The sequence below is a fragment of the Vulpes vulpes genome, chromosome 16 (assembly GCF_048418805.1).
Source record: "Vulpes vulpes isolate BD-2025 chromosome 16, VulVul3, whole genome shotgun sequence".
In the NCBI taxonomy this organism is placed as follows: domain Eukaryota; kingdom Metazoa; phylum Chordata; class Mammalia; order Carnivora; family Canidae; genus Vulpes; species Vulpes vulpes.
In genome coordinates, this window is record NC_132795.1 from 16,075,035 (window position 1) to 16,100,981 (window position 25,947).

Below are 25,947 nucleotides of genomic sequence, written 5' to 3' on the forward strand. Positions count from 1 at the left end.
GCCATTTACATGAAATGTCCAGAAAAGGCTAAACTATACAGACAGTAGATTAGTGGTGTCCTGGCACTGGGGATTAACTGCAATCCCCGTTTGATTACAGTAAATAACAACTCATTTGTAATCTCAAAATTGAGGCATAGAGCTATTTAGTGACAATCACAGTACCTAACTCATAAGGGCTCTTTGAAGATCAAATGAGATAATACAGGTTAAAAGCTTAGAACAATGCCCGGCACTTAGTAAGTAAGGGCTCAAGATGTACACACACACACACACACACACACACACATACACACATACACACACACACATCCAGCTTAAAAACTTAGAAAATAAAATGCATGTAAAAAAACAACATGCATATAATAAATTATAAATGTAAATAAAGTATAAGTCCATACTTATTTAAAGATTCAGCAACAAATTATAGTTCATCCTAGACCTATTTCTTAATCAAGGTAAATAGTTTAAAATATTTCGGGAGAACTTTTTAAATATACATATAAAGTATAAGAAGAACAAAGGAAACTTACTATATTATTTCTCTAATATTTGGGGTTTAAATAAAGTTTAAGGAAATGTTGAGACTCTTCCTCAGCCTCTCATCTTCTCAAGTTGACATTTTGATGTGTTAATTCCCTAATTACATGATTTTTCAGTATGTTCCACATTTTATTTCTATATAGAAAGTCCTTTATTGAATATGGACATCCGGCACATATTTTTACCTTAGTAATTTTTTCTCACAAAGAGTAGGCTGTTGTTACATCTTAGCAATATAATCCTGGACCAAAAAAACCCAGCAATCAATACTATTGGGGTCAAAGGCCCCGACCTCAGTGACATACGTATACTTTTTTCCATGTTTTCTTGTCCTTGATAACATACACTATGATACTGGAGGCTCTGGAGTTCTCTCTTCCCAGCAGGTGTCAGATAATGATGTATCTACTGCCTCCTGAACTCAGTCCTGTTCATTGACTCTTTCAATACAGGTATACAAAGTGAAAAGTTGCTAACCCACTACTCCACCAGACAAATAAATAGTTGTTTAATTTTAATCCTTTGATATAAGTATTCCATGGACATACCTGTATATCTTTGGTTAAACTATTTCCTCACCAGCATCAACATTTATATTCTCTTATTTATTATCTCTAAGACCATTTATAAAATGAACTCGTTTTCATTATTCTCTGATTCCTTAAGTATTCCCAGAAAAACTTTCCTAACATGAGGAGAAAGTAGAGACAAATTTCAATATTTGATAAATTTTATCTTGGCAACTTTGAAAACAAATTTACTCTTTAAACTGCATTATAAAAAATACATTAGTCTTCACATTAGCTTTACATGGAAATATATACTTGCTTGAATATTTAAATATAGTTTCTCTTTACCAAAAAGTGTCACTCAGAGCCCTAATTACACAAATAATTTAAATGCACAAATGCAAAACACACTTCACACAATATTGTCCACACACTGCATAACTTGGGACAATTATAATAAAAATTTATGCAAGATACTGAACAAGGACAAGATTAATAAAATATTCACTGTGGTTATAACTTGATTTTTCACTATTAAAAGAATTTAATGCATTCTTGAATACACAAAAAACATCCAACTGTTTCATCTAATCTGCAAATTAAGCCAAAATATATTTTGACAAAGGGGCACATCTTGTATCCTACCAAATTCTGAAAGTAATTCATTTCTAATTTAATTTAAATTATAATTTTTACAATTTCAAGTTTTCAAGCTTGTCTAAAATAATGACTACAGGAACTTATAAACATCTCCAAAATGTTAAAAAAAATAATCAGGACTGTATTATAGTTTGATATTTTTAGTAATATAAATTTTAAATATAAACCCTTTTTCTCTCAAAAACATGGTATTTAGAAGTCTCCAATGTGAAAAAAAGTAGTAAAATTTTTAACTGCTTTTGATCATTTGACTTACAAGAACTGTCCTCTCTGCATAATGCAATCACAATAGATACGACGCATCATCACATCATCACTGAGTACATTTCCATATGATCTCCTGCTTTTAAGTTTAAACCTAAAGCATCCAGAATGCCTACTAATAGTACTTAAGGAAATTACCGTGTCTACTTCATAGGAAAAAAAGACACCAATATCCACAAATAGAATATTTTTGTATGTTAGCTGCTTGTGTGCTTCCTAATCGGCAGGACAGTTTTCTTTCTAAATTAAAATTGGAGGATTATTTTAAACTAGTGGCCCACAGTATTATTTTAAGAGGGGGAATTAAAATATGTTTGTATACGAGGCAAGGCTGAAGTTGCTCTGCAACTAAAAATATAAATATTTGTCCTTTTTTTTCTTAACAGAATTACTGTTTTAAATTTAGAAGTAAAGAAATTACAACAGAACACCATCATAACATACCCACAGCTTAAAAACGGCCCCTGAAATAAAACTACATTTAGACACCAACTGTTACACTATATTTCATTAATTCTAAAGTAACACATTTTTATCTCTGAAGTCATGGTACACTGATCTAGTTTCAGTAAAATGTGGTTTATACAATATAGTTGAAATTCGTGTTTCCTTTAACATTAACGATAGGAAAGGGTCCAGGGTCCTGGTCTTAACAGGATACCTGGATGCGTCTGAACCAGCTCAACCAGTGCCCCTGGATAAAGGACCTAAACATATTCTGAGTATCTCAGACCCAAACCGCTTATCTTAACGTCTTTTGTTTGGACTCTTAAAATCAGCTGGCAAGTTTAAGGAAAGCCAAACTAATGTACAAATATGTAGTGTTTCCCTTGCAAAACTGGCCTCCACTTAGGTTATCACGGTTTTGTAAGATCTTTTGAAATATTAAGATTGCAAATAATTCGTTCATGGCAACAATTAACGGTCTGGTCTGCCCAAATTACCACCCCAGTGATTTCAATTCAAGCTATTACGGAAAAAAATGACACGATGGTGGCAGAAATGTTTTTGAGAGGTAAGGCCGTAAAGATAACCCAGGTTTTCATATTAAACCACCAACGCTTCAGGTGGAGGGGAATAAAGGTGGTAGAAAACATAATTACACTGGCAGGATCATGGTCTCCTCAAGATCTAATAATGCTAAAGAAAAACCTACAGAGATCGTTTATGTGTGTGTGTGTCCAAATAAGGAAAGTCAAAGACTTGCAGATCCAATTTAAATGAAGCAGAAGGAGTTTGTGTTTTTGTATGTAAAATCCCCAGGCGGGCTTTTGTTGTTTTTTTTTTTTTTTTTAACTCGATTAAAGATCACGGAATCTCATTTTCTTGAATGCTTTTTTAAAAGGAAAGGTAAATTACATGTTGTTCGTGATTATTTCAATCGACCTCACTCAAGAGTCGAATCTATCCTAGTTTCTCCTTTTAGTCACCCAGTTAGAGTACGATATGGACAACGCCACTCCGAGACACACAAGGACGGGTTCGTTTGTTCCGATTTCTTAGAAAGTAAAAATAAGATAGCATTTAATGCTTGCCACATTCAGTTTCTGCAATATGACAACCTGCTGACATGAGATAGGTACAGTCATAAAAAAATAAATAAGAGGGACATGATTTGAGGGAGAAAAAAATGTGTACGTAGGGTGCTGAGTTATGGGTATAAATTAGGATGAAGCTCCTCTACAGCCGACGGACAAAGGATGCGTCTGGATCTTTCAAAAAGGGGGGGGGGAAGGACCTTAAACACGAATTCTAAATGAATTACAAAAGTTCTGAAAAATAATGTCTGTAGCAAAATAGTCGAAGGGTGGTTTTTTCACCAGAGCCGGGCAAGCGGTGTGCACAAGCCACCGGGGCGGGGCGGGGCGGGCGGGGCGGGGCTGGCCGGCGGCCGCCCACACTAGGGGGCCTCGGGGGCCCGCGGCTTCTCCGAGAGCCGAGTCCTCATCCGGTCGGAGTAGGGCACCTGAGAGTACAAGCTTCTCAAAGCGTAGATCTTAACGGGCCTGGAAAGCCGCCTGCGCTTCTTCCTGGGGCGTTTTTTACCACCATTCTTCTTTTTTCCTGCCGGGGGGCAAGCACCTTGCGCAGGTGGCTTGGCAGTAGAGCCGGAGGCAGCGACCGCCACCGAGGGACCCGGCGGAACCGAGGGACCCGGCGGAACCGACGGACCCAGGGCAACCGAGGGACCCGGCGGAACCGAGGGACCCGGGGCGCCCGAGGGACCCGGCGGACCGGAAGGACCCGGCGGGCCGGACGAGCCCGGAGGCGTGGGGGCCGCGCTCTTTCCCTTCTTGACCTTAGTGACGTCGCACGTTTTCTTCTTAAGGTGCAGTCTCACGAACGCGCTCCTGGACTGATACTTGCGACGCAGAAAAGCAGAGTATTTTGCAATGTACTTCTGAATGATATCACTTAGCTTGGTCTGAATCCAAATTGGGCGTTTTTCCGAGGCGGTTCTGGGTTTGGGGTGGAGCGTAATGGGTTTGTACACCTTTTGGGGGAAACCGGGATTAGCCGTGGGCGGCGTCGCCACCCTCCTCTGGGTCTGGGGCTTCCGTTTGCTTTCCAGGAACTTGCGAGGCGCCGCCTGTGAAGAGGTCCCGGCCGCGGCGCGGGCCGACGGCGGCGGCTGGGCGCCCCGTCCCTTTGCAGCTGCGCCGACGCCCGAGGTCCCGGGCCTCGGCGCAGGCTCGGGGGAAACGGGGGCACCCGGGTAGGCCAGCAGCTCGTCTCGGAGCGTCAAAACGGCGGTCGGGTCAGCGTCTAGAGCATCTTCATCGCCTGAGCTGGAGCTCAGGTCGCTGAGATTAAGCCAGTTATTTCTGTCCAACTCCTCTAGGCTGGGCGGAGGATCAATCACAATTTTCTTGTTCAGTGGGTCATAATAGTTAAAGGTACGCCGTTTGTATTTGTACTCTATGCTGACATCCCGACTTCTGCAGCTGCGGTACTTTTTAGCAAAGTTGGCGCATTCACTGTCCTGAAATTTCATATTTGAAGAAATAACATAGACTAAGGCATTGGGTTGCAAAGGCTTCAGAACTTTAGTACATGTTTCAGGAAATTCAAGTGTGCCGATTTTCACTTTCTTTTTTGATTTTTTGTCCTTCTGTAAAAGCGAACGCTTCCCCGTGGAGTCTTCCTCTTCACTTCCTTTGGTCTGTGACAGACATGTGAGATTGGTTTGAGTTCCATGGCTGACTTTTACAGCCTGACATCGAGAAGCCACTCGCCATGATTGTTCATAATAAGGCCTCTTTACTGTAGAATGATGGCTAGATTTATCTAAGGCCACTGAAAAGTCATCAGTATCTGAAATTCCACCTGCGTTATCGTCACAATCTGAAAGAACTTGAATCGCTGTGGTGTCCTGACTTGCGTCAGCCCAGGTAATCTTTTTTCCTTCATTCAAATTTTTTTTTTTTATCTTCCTGGTCTCACAGTCGTCATCAAAGTAACAGTGGAAACGACCTTCCTTAAATTCCTTCACAAGAGCATTAATTTTCATGTCATCTTCTCTCATGATTTGAGACCACGTTTTCCCTACAAATGAAGGAGGGACATGAGGCAAGGCTTCAAGGACGGGTTCGTCAGGATTGTCTTCTACGACCTCCTTTGCTTTGTCCAGGTTCCTTGCAGGATCAACCACGAAAATAGAGCTTGAATGGGAATCAGGGTTTGTTTCTTCCACATCCAGAGGCATCTTCTTAAATAGTCCTGCTTTACTGCCAGACTCTTGAGGCTGGTCAGCATCAGACTGGAGAGCACGATCACACTGGAAACTCATTCCGGAACTGCATGGTTCACAGCTCATACTTTCTGGATCTGCATGTTTTAACTTCAAAAGTTTTCCTTTACCAGACCTTTGATGGGCTGCTGACCCAGGAGAGGCATTACGAGGCACTGCCGAAACAGGTTCATGGTGCTTATCTTTTCGGCTGGTAGTTTCTGGATTTTTCCTTTGACAAACGTTGATTCCTTTGTCGGCTTTCTGAAGTTGGTCAGCCACTGGCTGAGAATCCTCTTCCCACTTAAAATTTGTTTTAGGGCTATCAGATCCACAGCTCTTCTCTTCTGAATCAATGTATTTCACCATTTCTTTATCAGACCCTTGTGATGAGTAAGTCACAGACCGATCTGGGGGATCAATTTGAAAATTTATTTCAGAACCATCACAGCTTGACTCCTGCAAAATAATATAGTCTTTCTTCTGGTTTACCACTTTGAAAGTCTCTTTGGACTGGTTTGCCAGTGACTGAGGAGAGGCTTCACATACATATCCTATTTCAGAATCATAGGAGTCACAGCACTCACCTTCTAGATCAAAGCCTTCTGTATTTATACAGTTGATTTCTTTGACAGTCACGTGAGGTGAGTCAATCACCTGCTGAAAAGGGATATCAGACTCAGCAATCACTTCACAGTCACTGTCACTGGTCACCAGATCCACAAATAGCATCTTTCGAAGATTTGCTTCTTTAACTGACACTTGAAGTTCATTAACCACTATTTCTAGAGGGACATCAGACTCACACATTAATTCAGAATCACTAGGTTCACCGGTCTTTACTTCCATGCCAAGATGCCCTTCCTTCGGAAGATCTATTTCTTTGCACACCACTTCAGATTGATCAACTTCTAACTGAAAATGAACACCAGAATCACATTTTATTTCAGAAACACTAGGTACACAGCTCTTATCTCCTAGGTCATGATGACCCCTCTTTTGCAAGTTGATTTCTTTGATTGCCAGAGGAGACTGATCAGTCACAAAGTGAACAGGAACATCAGAATCATAACTTACATCGAAGTCACCTAGTTTATAGCTCTTATCTTCCAGGTATATATGGTCTTCCTTCCAAAGACTGACTTCTTTAACAGATTTTTGAAGCTGGTCAGCCACTGACTGAAGATGATCATCAGAAATAAAAGCTATTTCAGGACCACAGACAACATTGCTCTTATCTTCCAAAGTGGCGTGTTCCCCTTCCAAAATGTGTGGTTGCTCAACCACTGATTCAAGAGGGACATTTGAAACATAAATTATTTCAGAATCACTGGGTTCATAGCCCTTATCATCCAGACAAACATGTCCTTCCCTCAGAAGATTTATTTCTGCAATAGCATCTTGAATTTCATTAGCCACAGACTGAAGAGGTTCATCAGAATCAAAATTTATTTTAGAATCACTAGGTTCCACAACCTTCCCTTGCAAGTCAACATGCTCCTTCCAAAGGTTCATCCCCTCAATGACTTCTTCCGTTTGGGAAGCCACTGACTTTTGAAAAGGGACATTAGAATCATACATAACTTCAAAACCCTTGGATTCATCCCTCTTATCTTCTACATCTTCATCCTTCCAAAGGCTTATTTCTTTAACAGTTTCTCTAACCTGGTCAGCGACTGACTGAAGAGGATCCTCAGAATCAAAACTCATTTCAGAACGACCAGATTGACTGTGCTTATCTTCTAGCTCAATGTGGTCCTGATCCAAAATAGTTATTTGAGGTTGTTCAATTATTGACTCAACCAAGAAATCAGAATCCAAACTCATTTCAGAACCACTACACTGGCTGTTCTTATCTTCCACGTTCCCATGACCTTCACTCTCAAGGTTTCCTCTTTTAACAGCCCCTTCAGGGTGATCAGCCACCAGAGAAACACCAAAACCACGCATTAATTTAGAACCTCTAGTTTGAACCATTTTATTTTTCATTACAACTTTCCTTTCCTTCCTCAGGTTTGTTTTCTTAACCACTTCCTGAAATTGTCCAGTCAACAGCTGAAGAGGGTCACCAGTATCATACCTTATTTTACAATGACTAGATTCACTGTTTTTGTCTTCCAGATGAACATTTTTTTCCTTCATGAGGGTTAGCGGAGGTTGGCTAATGACTGAATGAAGAGGGACACCAATATCCAAATTTATTGCAAAGCCTCTAGATCCAGTACTTTCACCCGCTGGGTCAACATGGTCCTCCTTCAAAATAGCAATGTGAGGTGTTTCAGTCATTACCTGAGGAAGGACGTTAGAATCAAACATTATTCCAGAACTACTATATGTATCACTCTTTTTTTCTAGAACATGTTCTTCTTTCTGAACATTGATTTCTTTGACAGCTATTTGAGGTTCAGTCACTAAATAATGAGGGATGTCAGAATCTGTTTCAGAACCAGTAAACTTAGCACTTTTACTTTTGAATTTAGCATGTCTTTCTTTTTGAAGCCATATTTCTTTAACAGCTGTCTCAGGCTTGTGAGTCACTGACCGATGAAGGTGGACACCAGGATCCAAACTTGTTTCGTACACATTTAATGCATTATCCTTATCTTGTAAGTTTATGTGTTCCTTCTGATGGCTTATTTCTTTAACAGCTATGTTAGGATGATCAGCCATTAAATGATAAGAAATGTCAGAGTTCAAACTGATTTCAGAAACACTAGGCCCATTACCTTTATTTTCTAAATGTATGTGCTCTTCTTCCTGAAGGTTTATTTCTTTAATGGGATCTTTAGAATGGCCAGTCATTGAATGAAAAATACCATAATCCAAACTTAATTCAGAACCGCTAGGTTCATTGTCCTTATTTTCTAAGTATATCTGCTCTTCTTTTTGAAGATTTAGCTTTTGCATAGCTACTTCCGGAGGGTCAATAACTGAATGAGGAGGAACATAAAAATCCAAACTTATTTCAGAACCACTGGGTTCATCATTCTTCCTCCCTAAGTGTATATATTCTTCTTTCTGAATGATTATGTCTTTAACAGCTCGTTCAGGTTGAGTAGTTCCCGAATGAACAGGTATATCAGAATCGAAAGTTATTTCAGAAGCACGAGATGTATTAGTCTTATTTTCCAGGTGACTAGGTTCCTCCACATAAACAGCTACGTGAGGTTGGTCACCTCCTGAGCGAAGAAGAATATCAGAATCGAAAGTTATTCCAGAACTATTTGACCCAGAGCGCTCACCTTCCAATTTAATGTGCCTTTTTCTTATTTCTTCAATGTCCATCTCAGATTGCTCGGTACCGGACACAGCAGGGGGATCAGATTCAAATGTCAACTCAGAACTAGAGCACCCATAGCTCTTAACTTCCATGTCAACATTTAGCTCTTTCAGACTTATTTCACCCAGAGCCCCTTGACGTTGATCATTAGTTGACTGATAAAGAGAAGCACGAGAATCAAAACTTTGATCAGAATTGCTAGATTTAACACTCTTACTCTCCAGGTCAACAGCTACTTCTCGAGGGTTTACTTTCTTAACTATTACTCCGGACTGGCCAGGCACTAATCGAGCGTCAGTGTGAAAACTCAATTCAGAACCATGAGAATCATAGTGCATCTCCACAGGTTCATTCTTCTCTTCCAGAAGATTTATTTCTTCAACAGCCCTCTGAGATTCGTCAATCACTGTTTCAAGGGAAACAGCAAAATCAAGATGGGCTTTAGCGCTACTGATTTTAAGGTTCTTATCTTTCAGGTAGACCGGTCTATCCTTTAGGTTTCTTTCTTTGACAACCAGGTGGGGATGGTCAGCTGCTGACTGAGGAGAAGCATCATTGTCAATACTTGTTTCAGAACAACTTGAACCATAGTTCTTATCAACCAAGCCAATGTGAACCTTCTGAAGTTTTGCTTCTGTGACAGCCACTGGGAGTCGGTCACCCACTGACTGAAGAGGAAAAGCACAATCAGTACTCACTTCAGAGCTACTCGATCCATAGTTCTTATCAACCAAGTCAATGTGTTCCTCCTTAGGAAGGCTTACTTCTTTTGTAGGCTGTTGGGGGTAGTCATCAGTTGACTGAAGTAAGGCATCACAATCATAATTAATCTCAGAATCACTAGATTCATAGCTTTCATCGACTAAGCTGATAGGCTTTGCCTGCTGAACACTTACACCTTTAACAATTACTTGAGCTCGGTTGGTAGCCAACCGAAGGGAGCCATCACGATCAGAACTTATTTCAGAAATATAAGATTTATTATTCTTACACTGCAAATCAGCATATGCTTCCTTTGAAAGGTTTATTTCTTTGGCAGTCACTTTAGATTGGTCAGTAGGTGAATTTTGAAATGGAGAACTGCAGTCAAAACTCATTTCAGAAGCTCTCGATTCATAGTTTTTCTCTTCTTGGTCAATTTGTTCCTCCTTCCAAAGGTCTTGTGCAGCCTCTTCGGGTGAATTGGACACTGACTGAAGAGAGCCACGAGCAAACTTCACTTCAGAAATCACTGAGCTCTTCTGTTCCAAAAAGGCTGACTTATTAAAAACCAAATGCTTTTCCTCTTGGGTAGGACCCATACCAGAAAAGAATTTCTCACGGTGCTTTGCAGTAGCATCTTCAAAGACTCCTTTATTAGAAGGCATGCCAGTTTTATTCAGGTTGATTGCTTGGTTGACAGCTAATTTGGAAAGAGATTCAGACTTTAAGGAGTCTTCCGTACCCACAAAATCACGGCCTTTAGCGCCAGCTGACAAAGTTTTACGTTGAGATTTTATATCTTCCTGTATGATCAATTTATCTGAACTTATACCTAAAGATTTCCTAGTTGATTCTTTAGGTTTCTGATAAGAAACTGAAGACGTTTCTAGATTGGACGATAGCCCAGGATTTCTAGAGCCCCTGTCTGGCTGTTCAAGGTATCTGTCAGCTTTGTTTGGGTCACATTTTCTGACTGTCTCTGAACTGGCTGCTGCTGGTAACTTAGTAGGTTTAGTTGTAACTGGTCTATCATAGGAACTTCCAGCTAAACAACTAGAAGGAGCACTAGAAATCACTGAGGGACATATTAAGCTTCGTCTAGTATGTGTAGCTTGACCAATCCCAACTGGATTAAATTCCTTCACGCCACTCCCAATTTTATGAACAAACCCTAAGGGCTGCTGCTGTCCCTTCTCCAGTTTTTGAATAACTGATGGTCTAACTGAAACACCCTGTATATATTCCTGAGATTTACTGGGTCTAGAATGTAACTCTTTACTAGGTTCAAAACCCTTGGTGGAGCTCTCTCCTTTGACTCCAGCAGCATCCTCAGTCGCTTCCTCAGAAACAGAATCATCAACAGGAACCACTTCAGGAGGTGACGCAGTATTTGTAAGAAGTCTCTCATTTTGTGTTGATCTAAAAAGCAAGGGGGGAAATCCATAAAAATATTCTGATATATATTTAAAATGTTATAATAAAGGCACAATAACTGTATTTTATTTCTATCCTGGGCCCCACTGTTATAGAACAAGGAACCAAGGCAATCACATGAGACTGTACTTCCCTCAGGGATGGAAATCAGTAGAGAAGGCGGAGGCAGCTCCACCAATTGCTACTTAATAAACACAAATGGTTCCTAAACATAAAAAAACTTAAAAAAAAAAAGGAAAGGAAAAAGAAATAGCCATCTATCATCTGTCAGTTATCAGAGTGGCAAACAGCAAAAGGTTTAACATAAGTTACTTAACCTTTTAGGCTCCAGTTTTCTCCCCCCAAAAAACCATAATATTATTTTCCCTCATGAGATTTTCTTGAAGAGTAAGTTAGTTGTTATATGTAAAGAGCATTTTTTAAAAGCCTAGAAAATATAATCATTCACAAATGTTAGCTATTATTTAACACACTGGGTTTTTTCAAGTTTTTATTTAAGTTCCAGTTAATTAACATACAGTGTAGCATTAGTTTCAGGTGTACAATTTAGGGATTCAACACTTCCATATGACGCCCAGTGCTCATCACAAGTGCACTCCTTCATCCCCACCACCTATTTCACCCATCCTCCCACCCCTCATCTTTCTCTGACTTATTTCACTTGGCATGATACTCTAGCTCCTCCACATCATTACAAATGGCAAGATTTCGTTCTTATTTATGGCTAATATTCCAGTGTGTGTGGTTGTGTGTGTGTGTACACCACATCTTCTTTATCCATTCATCAGTCAAGGGACATATGGCTGTTTCCATAATTTGGCTATTGTAGATAATGCTACCATTCACAAAAATAAATTCAAAATGGATTAAAGACCTAAATGTGAGACAAGAAAACTATTAAAATCCTAGAAGAGAACACAGGCAGTAACCTCTTTGATATCGGCCATAGCAACTCTTCCTAGATATGTCTCCGGAAAAATAAACTATTAGGACTTCATCAAAATAAAAATCTTCTGCACAGTGAGGGAAACAATCAGCATAACTAAAAGGTAACCTACCAAATGGGAGAATGTATATGCAAATGACATACCTGATAAAGGGTTAGTATCCAAAATATCTAGAGAACTTATAAAACTCAACACCCCTAAAATGAATAATCCAATTAAAAAATGGGCAGAAGACATGAATAGACATTTTTCCAAAGAAAACATACAGATGGCCAACAGACACATGAAAAGATGGTCAATATCACTTATCAGGGAAGTACAAATCAAAACTATAATGAGATAATCACCTCACACCTGTCAGAATGGCTAAAATCAGGTTGTGCCTAGGTGGCTCAGTCAGTAAAGCATCTGACTCTTGATTTCAGTTCAAGTCATGATCTCAGGGTCATGAGAGCAAGCCTTGCATCAAGCATGGAGCCTTGCATCTCCCTCTGCACCCTGCCCTCCAAAAAGAAAAAATTAAAAATGCCAAGAGGAGTCTAAGGAGACATGGCAACTTAATGGAACATGGTTATCTGAGATGGGATCTTGAAACAGAAAAAAACATTAGTTAATACTAAGCTGAATTAACTACAGAACTTAATGTATTAATATTGGTTCATTAATTGTAACAAATGTGTCATTCTAATGTAAGTGGTTTAGTAATAGCCAAACTAGATAGGGAGGGTGTACAGGAACCCTCAGTACTATATTCTCAAGTTCTCTGTTGATATAAATCTGTCCTAAAATGTAGCCATTAAAATAACTTTTAAAAAATAGTTTTAAAATAACTTTTAAAATAACTTTTAAAAATTTTTAAAAATATTATTATAAACTATTCATCATTATTATTTATTTTTATCTTTTAACACCTAAAAGATACTTTTATTAAATATTTTTCAATTTGAAAGATGCTTCAATCACCTAAGAGAAATGTATACTCATGGCAGCCACATGTGCGTTTTTTTAACATGTCACAAATACTGTTATTTCTTTCCCAAAAACACTTATCATAATTAACACTAAAAGAACATGTTTTGGTATTTTGTAAAATTAAAAAGTTAACTTAGATATCAGAATAGTATGATGAGGCAAAAATATTCCAGAATTTTTCATACTTCTGAATTGTAATCAATAAAAGTGCAGTACAATTACCACTTTACCCTAGTTTTTCAAACTCTAGAAGATCATCTCCATTTGTGTGTCTTAAAGACTACTAAAACATTCTCAAAATAAAGTTAACCTGTAACATTTGGCAAAGAAAAGGCAGGCAGAATCATAAAATCAAACAACTAGGCAAAATCCCCCAAAAGTTAGGAATCACCATCTAGATGCTTTGATTTGCATCTGTATGTGCATGTGGTTAAAATTAACAACTAAATCACAATCTATATTTCACTCATTTTTAACTAATTATACAACAAAAACCCCTCAAAAATCCAACCATTAAAGATTAAAAGCCCCTCTTTTATAGAATTCCTGTGCTAATTTTTTTTAATTTTTTTAATCTATAAATAAAATTTAAAAGCTACATATCTATGAGATATGATCATAATGGAAACCTCACACTTTTAAATCTTCCACTAAAAGAAGAATTAGCACACACAAATTATAAATGAGCACTTAATACAGGAAGATAATAGAAAGATAACCAAATCTGCCCCCAGGAAATTTGAGGAAATTAACTAAGAAAAATCAATAAATAGAAAACAAAAATAAAGCAAGAGCTAATTTTCAAGAAGGCCAAAATAACAGAAAAACCTACAATGTCTAGATAAGGGGGGAAGAGAAGAATTTTTTTTTAAGATTTTATTTATTTATTCATGAGAAACACAGAGAGAGATGCAGAGACATAGGCAGAGAGAGAAGCAGGCTCCATACAGGGAGTCTGATGTGTGACTCGATCCCAGGACTCCAGGATCACACCCTGGGCTGAAGGAGGCGCTAAACCACTGAGCCACTCAGGGATCCCTGAGAAGAATTTTTTTTTAATAAATTGTATAATTTAGAACTTAGAAACAATGTGTTAGCAAGGGATTAAAAAAAACTCAAAGTAAGAAAATGGAATTTAAAATCAGATATATTGATAGGAATATAGATACAGATACACAAAAACAGGAATTTAGTTCATGTTACAGGTGACATTTTTTTGTTGTTGTTTTTAAAGTAATCTCTGCGCCCAACATGGAGCTCAGACCCACAATCAGCAGATCGAGAGTTGCATGCTCTACCCACTAGAGCCAGCCAGGCACCCCTACAGGTGACATTTCGTATCAGTGGAGATAATTAATATACATTTATTTAAAAAAATGTCCTATGTCACACCACATATGGAAACAAATTCCAGGAAGATTAAAAATACTTAAAAGCAAAAATAAGGACATGAAGAAAAACACATGAAAGAAGCTATAAAGGAGAATTCCCCTTAAATCTAATTATGTCAGGATGTTTAATTTCTATATGGTAAAAAGACAATACACACAGATGAAAGACACATGACAGATTCTGGGAAAATGATTATATTTAAAATACAAAGGACTATTATCTATAAATATTGCATACAAATCCAAAATATACAAACAATTCAATAGAAAAACAGACAACATCTACAAACAATCCATAATGTAAGCATATGGCTAATAAACATATAAAGAGATGCTCTACTTATAAGTAAATAAAAGCTAATGAAGCGATACACTTTTTTGACCTATTATGTTATGGGGAGATAAAAAGAAGTTGCTAACCCCAGTATTGGCAAGAGCAATAGAAAATGAGCACTCTCGTAGATTATTGGTGTATATGTGTTATATAAATTGTGTATAAATTGGCATAGCCTTCTAGGAAGTGGCTCAAGAATTGTATATTTCCACACACAACTTGACCAACAAAGTAAGTAATAGTATAGGATTAAAACCCACAGAAGACATAGCCATGAGTTTATAATGATATAAATAGATACTTGAATAGATGGGGGAACAAGAAAGCTCTTCTTTTTGAAGGCTGATTAACCTACGGAATAACTGTTTCAGGGAAGAATCATTAATTTATGTTTAAAATAAGTGGGTGAAAATAAGATGAAAAACAGGGTATTTATTTACATAGTCTCGAAGTACTTCCCTCAAGTCTTATTCATTGTAATGGGGAGAAAAGGAACAAGACAGTAGAGAAGCCACCTTAATTAAGTGATTCAAGTTAACAACACTAGCCATGAGACATGGCAACATCATGAGTCTCTGTAATATGTTGAGAAGGGCACAGCATCAATTACAATTTATTCTTGTTCCAAATGCATAACCTAAGTTTAATCATGAGAAGAATGTCAAGCATATCCCAATTTAGGGATATCCTACAAAGTAACTGGCCAGCAGTGTCCAAGTCTTGAAAGCAAAGACTGAGGAACTGTTTATGATTAAGGGTGTCTGAAGAGACGGGGCAACTAAACGTCAAGTGTGATCCTCCACTGAATCCTGGTTCTAAAAAAGGACGTTTTTAAGACAACTGACAAAATCTGAAGAAGGTCTATACTTTAGTCTGTCATCAATGTAATTTCATGGATTTAATCATTATACTGTCATTATTTTAGATTTCACATTTGAAGAAGTCAGGTGAAAGTTATACAAGAATTCCTCGGATCTGTTTTGCAACATTTCTGTAAGCCTGAAATTATTCCAAAATGAAAGGTTAAAAAATTAAAAGTATTTTTTAAGGCCTAGAAACTTTAGCCCAGAAGTTCAAGTTCTAGGAATCTATACCACAAAAATAGTTGTATGTACAAATATGTCTGTTGAAACATTGCTTACACAAGCTATAAACTGGAAATTTACTGACCCCAAGATGGTCTATCTTTCCAGCAGCTAAGAAAGAACATTTATTTTTTTAATTTTTTCCCCATTTAAACTTTTCCCCATTTGCAAAATTCTGGGTTGTGACTTGCAAATCATTCAAGAAGTTTATCCTTTTTCTACTGCTGGTGCTTATCTCAACTAATTCTGCACAGATATGCTAATAACTCTATTTTGCTTTTCTTTGTACAACTATAGCTGTAAACTTGCAGCACTACTTAATTAATCCAACCTTCTACCAATGTTTTGAACACAGGACATTAACTCTTATATATTATCAAAAATATTTATTTTTATTAAAACAACCAAAAAACTGACACAAGAAAAAGCTATCAAGATACTGACAGATCATTAAAAAGCCAATTCTATTTGATATCTCTTCTATTCAGGTAGCAAATAGTTCAGTTAATATAGAATTGACTCAGTTTTTACTTAAACCACCCTTACTCTGCTACTGTCACCAACATATCTGTTCCTAATCATTTAAAAGCAATTTCTGCCCATACCTTTTGCCCCTGCTTAATCCTATGACATACTTAATAGAACACCTTAATGATGTATAGTTATTGGCCTAAGGCTTTTATTTAGAAAAAAACATGGTGTAGTCCGTTATCTTTTGTAGTGAAGTTTCTTATCTAAGCTAGAAAAAAGTTTTAAAATAATAGCAAAGAGAAGTTACTAGGTAAAATTTCACTTTATATTCCTTAATCAAAAGATTCACTTTAGGGGACTCCTCCGTGCCTCAGAGGTTGGGCGTCGGCCTTCGGTTCAGGGTGTGATCCCCGTATCTGGGATGGAGTCCCACATCGGGCTCCTTGCAGGGGGCCTGCTTCTCCCTCTGCCTGCGTCTCTGCCTCTCTCTTTCTCTCTGTGTCTCTCATGAATAAATAATCTTTTTTATTATTAGAAGTACTAGAAAGTTCACACAAACATCTACTGTAACATGTAATAACTGTATTAATATAATTCTACCCAACTACTTTACCTGCTTTCTTGAGAATGATATGGGTGGTGACGGAGTACATCCTGCAAGAAACGTTCCATCAAACTAGTGGTACCCATCCGTTGTCGATTCTGTGTGGTCAAGTATCTGTGCTGAGCACTGGACATATGCTATTAAAAGAAAAAATACTACATAGTTTTAAATAGGTAATACTCATTAGTAGTGAGAGTTTCACAAATGGATTCAGTTAGATACTCCTGATAGAAGTATAAATTGATAAACCCTTTCTATAAACCAATTCTAAAATGTGTATCTAAAAACCACAGAAGTTATCTTTCCCTTCAATATAGTAATTACATTTCTCTAAATCTCTCCTGAGGAAATCATCTTAAATGTGGATGATTAATGGAAAAAAGATGCTTATCACAGCATAGTAATAAAAAACTGGAAATCTCCAAGGTGTCTAATAGTAAAATGTATAATATGACCTAATAATACCACACAGCTATCTACAGTAATACAAAAAATTTTAAATAACATGGAGAAATGTTAGATATTAAGAGAAAAATGGCAGATGCAAAAATCACATGTATGCTTTTACCTGAAACTATGGTTTTAAAATGTACAGACCAATAAAATAAAATAAAATACACAGACACGTCAGTGGAAGAAAATACACCAAAACCTTAAAAGCCATTTACATCTGTGAGGTATATTTATAGGTAATTTTCAACCTTTTCTTATGCATTCTTGTATTTGTACCAAGCAAATATTTTTAAAATAAAAATCTGTTAAAAGGGAGAAGAGGGTTGGATCACTGTATTTGTAAAAGCTGAAGACTAATTCACAAAAAAGTCCATCATTTTTCTTCACAGATTACAAATCCTTAAACAGAATATTGTAATAAGTACACAAATTTTTTGTTGTTGTTAATCCTCTCCACAGAACGAGTCTGTGTTCACAAGTGTTATTCAGTGAACTATCAAGAGGGATGGGAAAGAAATCTCAAATCCACTGAGCACCTATAACATATCACAGTGCTACTCCATTCACATAGTAATCTCAATGAATTTTTACTGAGTATGAATCCTGTCTCCATGTTGATATAAAGAAATTAAAGCACAGAGTCAGAGTAAACTGCCTCAAGCTGAGTATCTAGCCAGGATTTCCATCTGTGTCTAACTCTAAAGCTTCTCCTCTTTCCCTACATCATGCTACTGCTAATGCCATATTTCCAACATGAGTTATTCACAACAATTTAATAACATGTTTTCATTTAACAATACCTGGGAAAAGCCATGTTTTAAATATCAGAGTGGAGATGCCAAAAGAACTTAAAACAGGTTGCTAGCTCCCGACCACTATTACAACTCCTGGAGTTGTCATAGTCTACTCTGAGGCTGCCTTAGCCGCAGTAACACTCTCAAGTATGACGGTCTCAGGACTTTCTGGCCTCCAAGCTCCCCACAGCCCAGTACCCTAGCCTGCCTTGTTCAGGAAGGGAACAAACTGACAAGGAAACAAATAAAGGTTCAGTTAAAATGCAACCTCATCCTCTGCCACAGTAAACATTTTAAAAAGGCAACATGAATGGAGAAGCTGCACTGACACAAACCCCAGAAAACACCACACTATTCATCCCAGAAGATGTCCGTTTTGTTCAACTTTCTGAATTGACATTTACGTAAGGAAAAGTGCACGAGCCATATGTATATAGCTCAATAAATTATCATAAAATAAAAACATCCATAACCGTCGATCTGTGAAAAACTAATTAAGCACCCAGAACCCCTCCAACGTCCCATACCAATCTAATATTCTTTCCCTCTTCCCCCAAATTATCTAAATTTTAACGATAGAGATTAGTTTGGAAAGTTTCTGAATTTTTAGAAGTACAGTCATACAATGTCATACAATGTAGATACTCTTTGACATTCGTCTTCTTTCACTCCACATTGGTAATACTCATCCTTATTACCTGCAGTCTGTTCATTTTAATTTCTGTAGAGCAATATATCATATTATTTATTCATTCCATTCTTGATGGACATACGTGTCTTTCACAGCTCATGGCTATGACAAATTATACTACAAAATACTTATCTGTGACTTTTGGAACATCCATGTGCACACATTTTTGTTGAGTGCGTTACTAGGCGTGGAACTTCCGCGTCATAAGGTCTGCATACGCTCAGCTTTAGTACCCTCTGCTCACTAGTCTTCCGAAGTGGCCATACCAATTTGTACCCTCCCCAGCAGTGCATCATAGTTTCCATTCCTCTCTCTCCTCATCAACACTTGCCATTGTCAGTCTCTTTAATTTTAGCGACTGAAGTGGGGGGTTAAGGTCATATCAGTGTTGCTTTAATTTGCAATTTTTGTGATAGCTTCATTTTTGTGGCCACCTGGCTATCTTCATTTACAGTGCGTCTGTTCACGTCTCTTCCTGTCTTTCAAGTGCATGTTCATTTTTATAATGAATTATAGTAATTATTTATTCTGGACATGAGCTCCTCGTTCAATTATGTGTGTTTCAAGTATCATCCTTTCTCTCTGTGGCTTACCTCTTCACTTTATTTTCTTTTGTGGGAGGGGGCATTCATAGTTTATTTGTGCCTACACACACATACAGAGTAAATCCACAGCTTTTCCACTTTCTTAATCACCTCCCATTTTCTTAACTTTACTGAAGTCCAACTTACCGATTTTTTTCTTTGTCGCCCTACCTCAAAATCATGAAGATTTTCTCCTATTTATTTCTAGAAGTTTTACTGTTTTACCTACAATATTTACATCTATCATCTACTTGGAATTGACCTTTGTATCCAGATTGATTTAGTAATAGAGATTCATTTCTTCTTCTCCATAGAGATAACCAATTGACCCAGTACCATTTAATGAATTAAGTCCTGTCCTCACTGTTCTGTAGCGCCACATTTGTCACAAACAAATATCTATGTGTTTGTTTCTGGAGTTTCTGGTTTATTTCCATAATCTTTCTAACTTTGCACCATTGTCTTAAAGATTGTAGTTTAGTAATAAATTTGGTATTTATTACTTCTGGTTTTGTTGTTCTTCTCCTTCAAGATTATCCTAGTTCTTCTTAGCCTTTTGCATGTACATACATATTTTCAAAATTGGCTTAATTTCCATTAAACACAATTTTTCCTGAATTTTGTTTGGAATTTCACTGAGTCAATATGTATGTTTGGGGAGAAATGACATATTTGTAACACTGATTTTTTTTAATCCATGAACACAGTATATCACACCAATTACTTAATACTTAAGTTTCTCTCGATATTTATACTTTCCTAAATAAAAACCTGATTTATTCCTGAAGAGTTGATGTTCTTTGATTCTGTTGTATCTTTTTCATAAGAATACAATTTCTTTTTATTTTGGCCCAAGAAGCTCTTTAAGCTCACTTATCAAAAAAATTAAAAACCAAAAATAAACTCACTTATCAATTTTAATAGTTTGCCTAGGTATCTCGAGGATTTTCTATGTCCACAATCACACTGTGCACAAATAATAACGGTTTTGTTTCTTTTTATCTAATCTTAATTACATTTCAATTTCTTTCTCTTTCCTTACTTCCCTGGCTAGAACCTCCAATAAAATATTGAATATAGTTTAACTCAAGCACCAAGTCTATTTTCACTTAATACATTACTGATATATCTAGATTTAATCTGTTTTTATTTTTAAATCTGTTTTTATTATTCTTGCCTAGCCGATGTCCCTATTTCTGTTCTTTTTTTGCCTTCTTTTGGACTGCTTTTTATTATTCCAAGTTTTCTCTTTCTGTTAATTTGGCAGTTAGTTATAGATTAGGCACTTTTTCTATTAGTGGTAACAGATTATAACAAGCAGACCTGACCTACCAAGATCTAATTTTACTTCTACTTTTACTCTCTTCTTGAGCAAGGATTGAACTTGGTTTACTTTCTTTCCAGTTTCTATGACATTGTTGTTAACCTCATGAGATACTGCTCATTTAGATCACCTAGTTAGTACCTTTCCACTGATCTTCATGCATTCCTGTCTCTGAGATTCCAACAGGAATCATTTTCCTTTTATCTGAAGAATTCTTTGTAGGATTTCTTTCAGTAAGAGTCTGCTGTTGACAAATTCCCTTAATTTTTGTTTTCAGGAAATATTTCTATTTCTTTTTTTTTTCAAGGACACATTTATTAAGCATAGAATTCTAAGCTGGTAGTTATAGTCTATCTTTTGGTTTCTGTTTCCATTTTTTCTGTTGAATATTCAGCTAGATCTGGGCCCTGTATTTCTCCAAATACAAAGTTCTCCAAAGCCATGAAATTTTTCCTTTTATTAATTTATTTATTTAAGCCTTTAAACTTAGCACAAATTACTTTGACTGTCCTAAACAGTCTTTTTTAATATCTATTAAATGCATGAGTATCTGAATGTCTAAAAATTTTTTGAACCTTAAGCAAAAAGCTAAGACTGCTTACTGAATAGAACTTATAAAGATTTAGTATGTTTTATTAATATCAAAAATTCAACAAATAATCTTCCAGTCAAGTGATGATATAATTTATCAATCATGACAGAAACACTAAAGAGAGCTCTGAGATTTATTATCTGCTGCCTCATGTATTTAAACAGCATTAGAAAAAAAAATTTTTTTTTGTAAAAAGACACAGATGTGGAAATCACCATAGTAAAAATTTTTCCTTAGTATGAATTTAAATGACTGTTGACAAAACAGATGCTACTAAACAGCTGAATTTTTATGTATTACTAATCTTAGATAGCATTTAGAATTAAACAGTTTAGCACTAGCAGGACCAAAGCTTCATTATATTATTACTTCACCTATGACACAATTCTTCAGCTTAGACCCTGAAGTAAATCCTGAGACTCTTCCAAGTTAAGACTCCCACTCAGAAGACTACAGCTACTATTACCATGAATATTTATTTCAAAATGTCCTCATACAATGCTTTACAAACTCTTCCCACACAAAGAAAAGAAAGGAACACTACTCAATTCATTCTATGAAGCCCCAATACCAAAACCAAAGACATCACAATAAAAGAGAGCTACAAACAATATCCCTTATGAATATAGATGTAAAAACCCTCAACAAAATACTGGCGAACCAAATCCAGTAACATACAGAAGGATTAAACACCATGACCAAGTGGGATTTAGCCCAGGGATACCAAATTGGTTTAAGAGCTAAAACTCAAATCAATATAATTGCTACAGACTGAACTGTGTACCCCCCCCCCCAATTCATATGTTGACATTCTAACTCCCAATGTGACTGTATTTAGAGACAGGGTTTTTAGAAGGTAATTAAAATCACAACGTATAAAAAAAATTGACTGAAAATTAACCAAAGACCTAAATGTAAAAACAAAAACTATAAAAATCTTCCAGGAAATTATGAGGCATAAATCTGCAGAATCTCGGATTAGGCAATCTTTTGTGACACCAAAAACATAAGCAACTATTGGCAGGGAGTGGAGGGGAGAAGCTACAGTTAACTACAGCAAAACTAAAATGTTCGTGTGTGAAAACATGAACTTCAAAGTCCTTCCCTTATTCTATAATGTCTTATAGAATCTAATCGTCTGAATTCTTCACCTCTCACCTAACACCTATGCTCCACCTTACCAGCACTGCAGCCACACTGGTTCTTGGTTTTCGATTAGCATGCTAACCAGCCCTCTGCCTTGGGGTCTCTGTCTTGGCTCTCTCTTCCCTCTACCTAGAAATTCTTCCCCCAGATATAAGCAAGCTCATATCCCCATGCTTCGTTCAAATCTCAACTCAAATGTCACTTCCTTAACCTCACTCAGCCACCCTATCTAAAACTGCACTCTCTTCTCTATTTGCCTCATAACATTTATCACAATCCAACATATTCTGGGGCACCTGGGTGGCTCAGGGGTTGAGCATCTGCCTTTGGCTCAGGGTGTGATCCCGGGGTCTTGGGATCGAGTCCCACATTGGGCTCCCCATGGGGAGCCTGCTTTTCCCTCTGCCTATGTCTCTGCCTCTTTCTCTGTGTCTCTCATAATAAAAAAACAAAATCTTTTTTAAAAAACAAAAAAGCAATCTGACACATTCTGTACGAAATATGTACTATTTTCTGTCTTACCACAGTACAAAGAAAGCTTCATGAAGGACAGAGACCTGGATTTGTTGATAGTCATAACCTGAGGAGCTTAAACAGTATCTACCAACTAGAAGACTCACAATATGATCTGTTCAATGGGTGAATAAATGAATATAATAAGATATAAGAGAAAGTCAGGACTAGGTCTCCTGAGGTATAAGCACATTTACAGGACCCTCTCACCTGTTCCAGGTTATTGTAGCGCACACAGCAATAGCTGCAGTATCCTTGTCTGCTCTGCATGTTGAATAATTGAAGTCAAGCGGCTACTGTCCTGGAATACTCAAACTGAAAAAAAGAAAATGGCAAAAACAGTAATTCCTTACTACCATGAGGAAAAGAGCTTTGATAATATCAGAGAACAGAAATTCATTCTTGAGTCCGACCCACTCTGATTTCTAATAATTATGAAATTAGATAAGGCTGCCATGAGCTACCGAATCGATCAGTGACCCCGGAATACATAGGAGAGCTGTGCATCTTTTTTTTTTAAGATTTTAGGGATGCCTGGGTGCCCTGGTTGTTTGAGCATCTGCCTTTGGCTCAGATCATGATCCTGGAATCCTGAGATCCAGCCCCAGCCCTGCATCAGGCTTCCTGCTTCATGGGGAGCCTACTTCTCCTTCGTCCCCGCTGCTCTGGTTCTCACCTGCTATCTCTCTCTCTCCTATAAATAAATAAAATATTTAAAAGAAAAATATTTTGGGCAGCCCGGGTGGCTCAGTGATTTAGCACTGCCTTTAGCCTGGGGCATGATCCTGGAGACGGGGATCAAGTCCCACATTGGGCTCCCTGCGTGGAGTCTGCTTCTCCCTCTGTCTGTGTCTCTGCCTCTCTCTCTCTCTCTTTCTCTCTCTCTCTGTCTCTCATGAATAAATAAAATCTTTTTTAAAAAAAATATTTTATTTATTTGAGAGAGAGCGAGTATGAGCAGGGGGAGCTGCAGAGGGAGGGAGAAGTACACTCCCCACTGAGCAGGGAGCCCAATGTGGGGCTCGATCCTAGGGATCATGACCTAAAACACCCACGTGCCCCAAGAGAGCTGTGCATCTTCTACATGAACAGTCTGTTGTCAATATTGGGAGCCTGGACCAAATTTTTTATCAATTTTCTGATAACTTGTGAGATTTATTAGGAAGTGGTTCAGTACTCAATTTGTAAAGACAAATCCTACCTCTAAGTTGTTATTATAGTATATTTACTATTTGCAAATGAGGCTCATTAATTTTTCCCATTATGTTCCTACACAAAATCCCACATCATGTGAACTCTCAGTGTTACACCTAACGTCTAATTCTGTCACAAGAATAAAAATACCACGTGTTTTCTGCTTAAGCCACAAAGGGGTAGGTTTTTCTTTTTTAAGGGGTAGATTTTTAAATAATTTCTCTGACAGAGTCTGAAAAGCAAAATAACAATTAATTTATGACTGAAACACAAGACACTTCTCTTCTGACAACCACATAGATCAAACTACATATGAGATTTTTTCCAAATGGTGAAATGAGATTTCTCACAAAGAAAAAGGTTTCCAAATTTCTACACCCTTAAAACTATAATCCTTCAACATTACATATTGCAGTGGTTCACAAGCAAGGCTTAATATCAAAATCATCCCCCCAAATTCTGATTTAGTAGGACTGAGACAGAGCCTAGAATTTAGAATTTTTTTTAATTCCCCAAGTAATTCTGATACATAGCCAATTCATTCACTGACACAAAGCATTTACAATTATTATCTTAAATAATAAATTAACACAATTTCAGGTTTCTTGGCTGTGTTTTGTTAAATTGAAAACTGAATTCTAAATAATAATTTCATCAAGTGTTAATTCTAATTATTTTAAACATTCTTGTCTATTGGAGAATACATAACAGAATAATCCTATAAAGTGTTGAGTATTTCTGATAAGGTGATCCTCCAACACAGAAAGGCTACTCATTAATATCAACCTTTAAAAATGAAATCACAGCCTTGAAGTCAATGAAAACAGAAGAGCTCTATTAAATCAAAATGCTATCATAACATTCACTTACCTGTTACTTCCTATTATGAGAAACTTTGACTTTCTGACTTCCACACTTACGGGGAAAATAAATCAATTAAACCAGCCTCTAAAATAGAAAATATATAATAAATGACTTACTTAAAATCTGGTGTTTTCCCCATTATTTACTTCATGTATTAGCCTGAAGCAACAAAATGAAGCAAGCTTTAAGTTGTATTTATAGATACGGCAATTTTCAGGCTGAGAGAACCCTAGCACTTAAACCTGCACTTTGTAAATCGTAAAGTGACAAGCTTTTTAGTGCTTTATTCAAAATATATTTGAAACAATCACTAAGGGGCGCCTAGATGGCTCTGTCACTTAAGCATCTGCCTTCAGCTCGGGTCATGATCCCAGGGTGCTGGGATTGAGCCCCACACTGAGCTCCCTGCTCAGCCAGGAGCCTGCTTCTCCCGTTCCCCCTGCCTGTGCTTTCTCTGTCAAATGAATACATTTTTTAAAAAAATCTAAAACAAAACAAACAAACAAAAAAAAACCAGCAAGCAAGCAAGAAAGTCTCCCTTCTGTAAACAAACAAAACCATCATTAAATGAAAGGCAAAATTAAAGTATGAGTCTACTATCATACATACACAAAATTAAACTCCTTTAAATTATTTTCTTGATCTTCAGTACTTACAGCCTTCAATTCCCATGGTATTATTATCTGACATTTCTACGACATTTCTATCATCTTGTGTCACATACATGCCACTATGACAATGAGCTACAATGACTCAGAAGCACCTGATGGGCATTCTTAAAACTTCGCATGCTAGGAACCCCACCTGAGAAACCTACGGGAATCAAAATCGCCTGGCAGGGAGCCAGGCACATGCACACTATGCAT

The 25,947-nt window shown here is 37.2% G+C and overlaps 1 protein-coding gene across 4 annotated transcripts in view; it reads right to left on the bottom strand.

Moving 5' to 3' along the window:
- Nucleotides 1-3,251: 3,251 nt before the first annotated feature.
- The window catches only part of ZDBF2 (zinc finger DBF-type containing 2), a 28,038-nt gene continuing 5,342 nt past the window's right edge, over nucleotides 3,252-25,947 (bottom strand). For all 4 annotated transcript variants that reach the window (XM_072742472.1, XM_072742470.1, XM_072742471.1 and 1 more), the window contains exons 3-6: nucleotides 25,088-25,165; nucleotides 23,234-23,338; nucleotides 16,936-17,063; nucleotides 3,252-11,107 (exon numbers count right to left, since the gene is read on the bottom strand). In XM_072742472.1, coding sequence (XP_072598573.1) covers nucleotides 3,877-11,107; nucleotides 16,936-17,063; nucleotides 23,234-23,293 — 7,419 coding nt within the window. In that variant the 5' untranslated portion in view covers nucleotides 23,294-23,338; nucleotides 25,088-25,165 and the 3' untranslated portion in view covers nucleotides 3,252-3,876. The remainder of the gene's footprint in view (nucleotides 11,108-16,935; nucleotides 17,064-23,233; nucleotides 23,339-25,087; nucleotides 25,166-25,947) is intronic.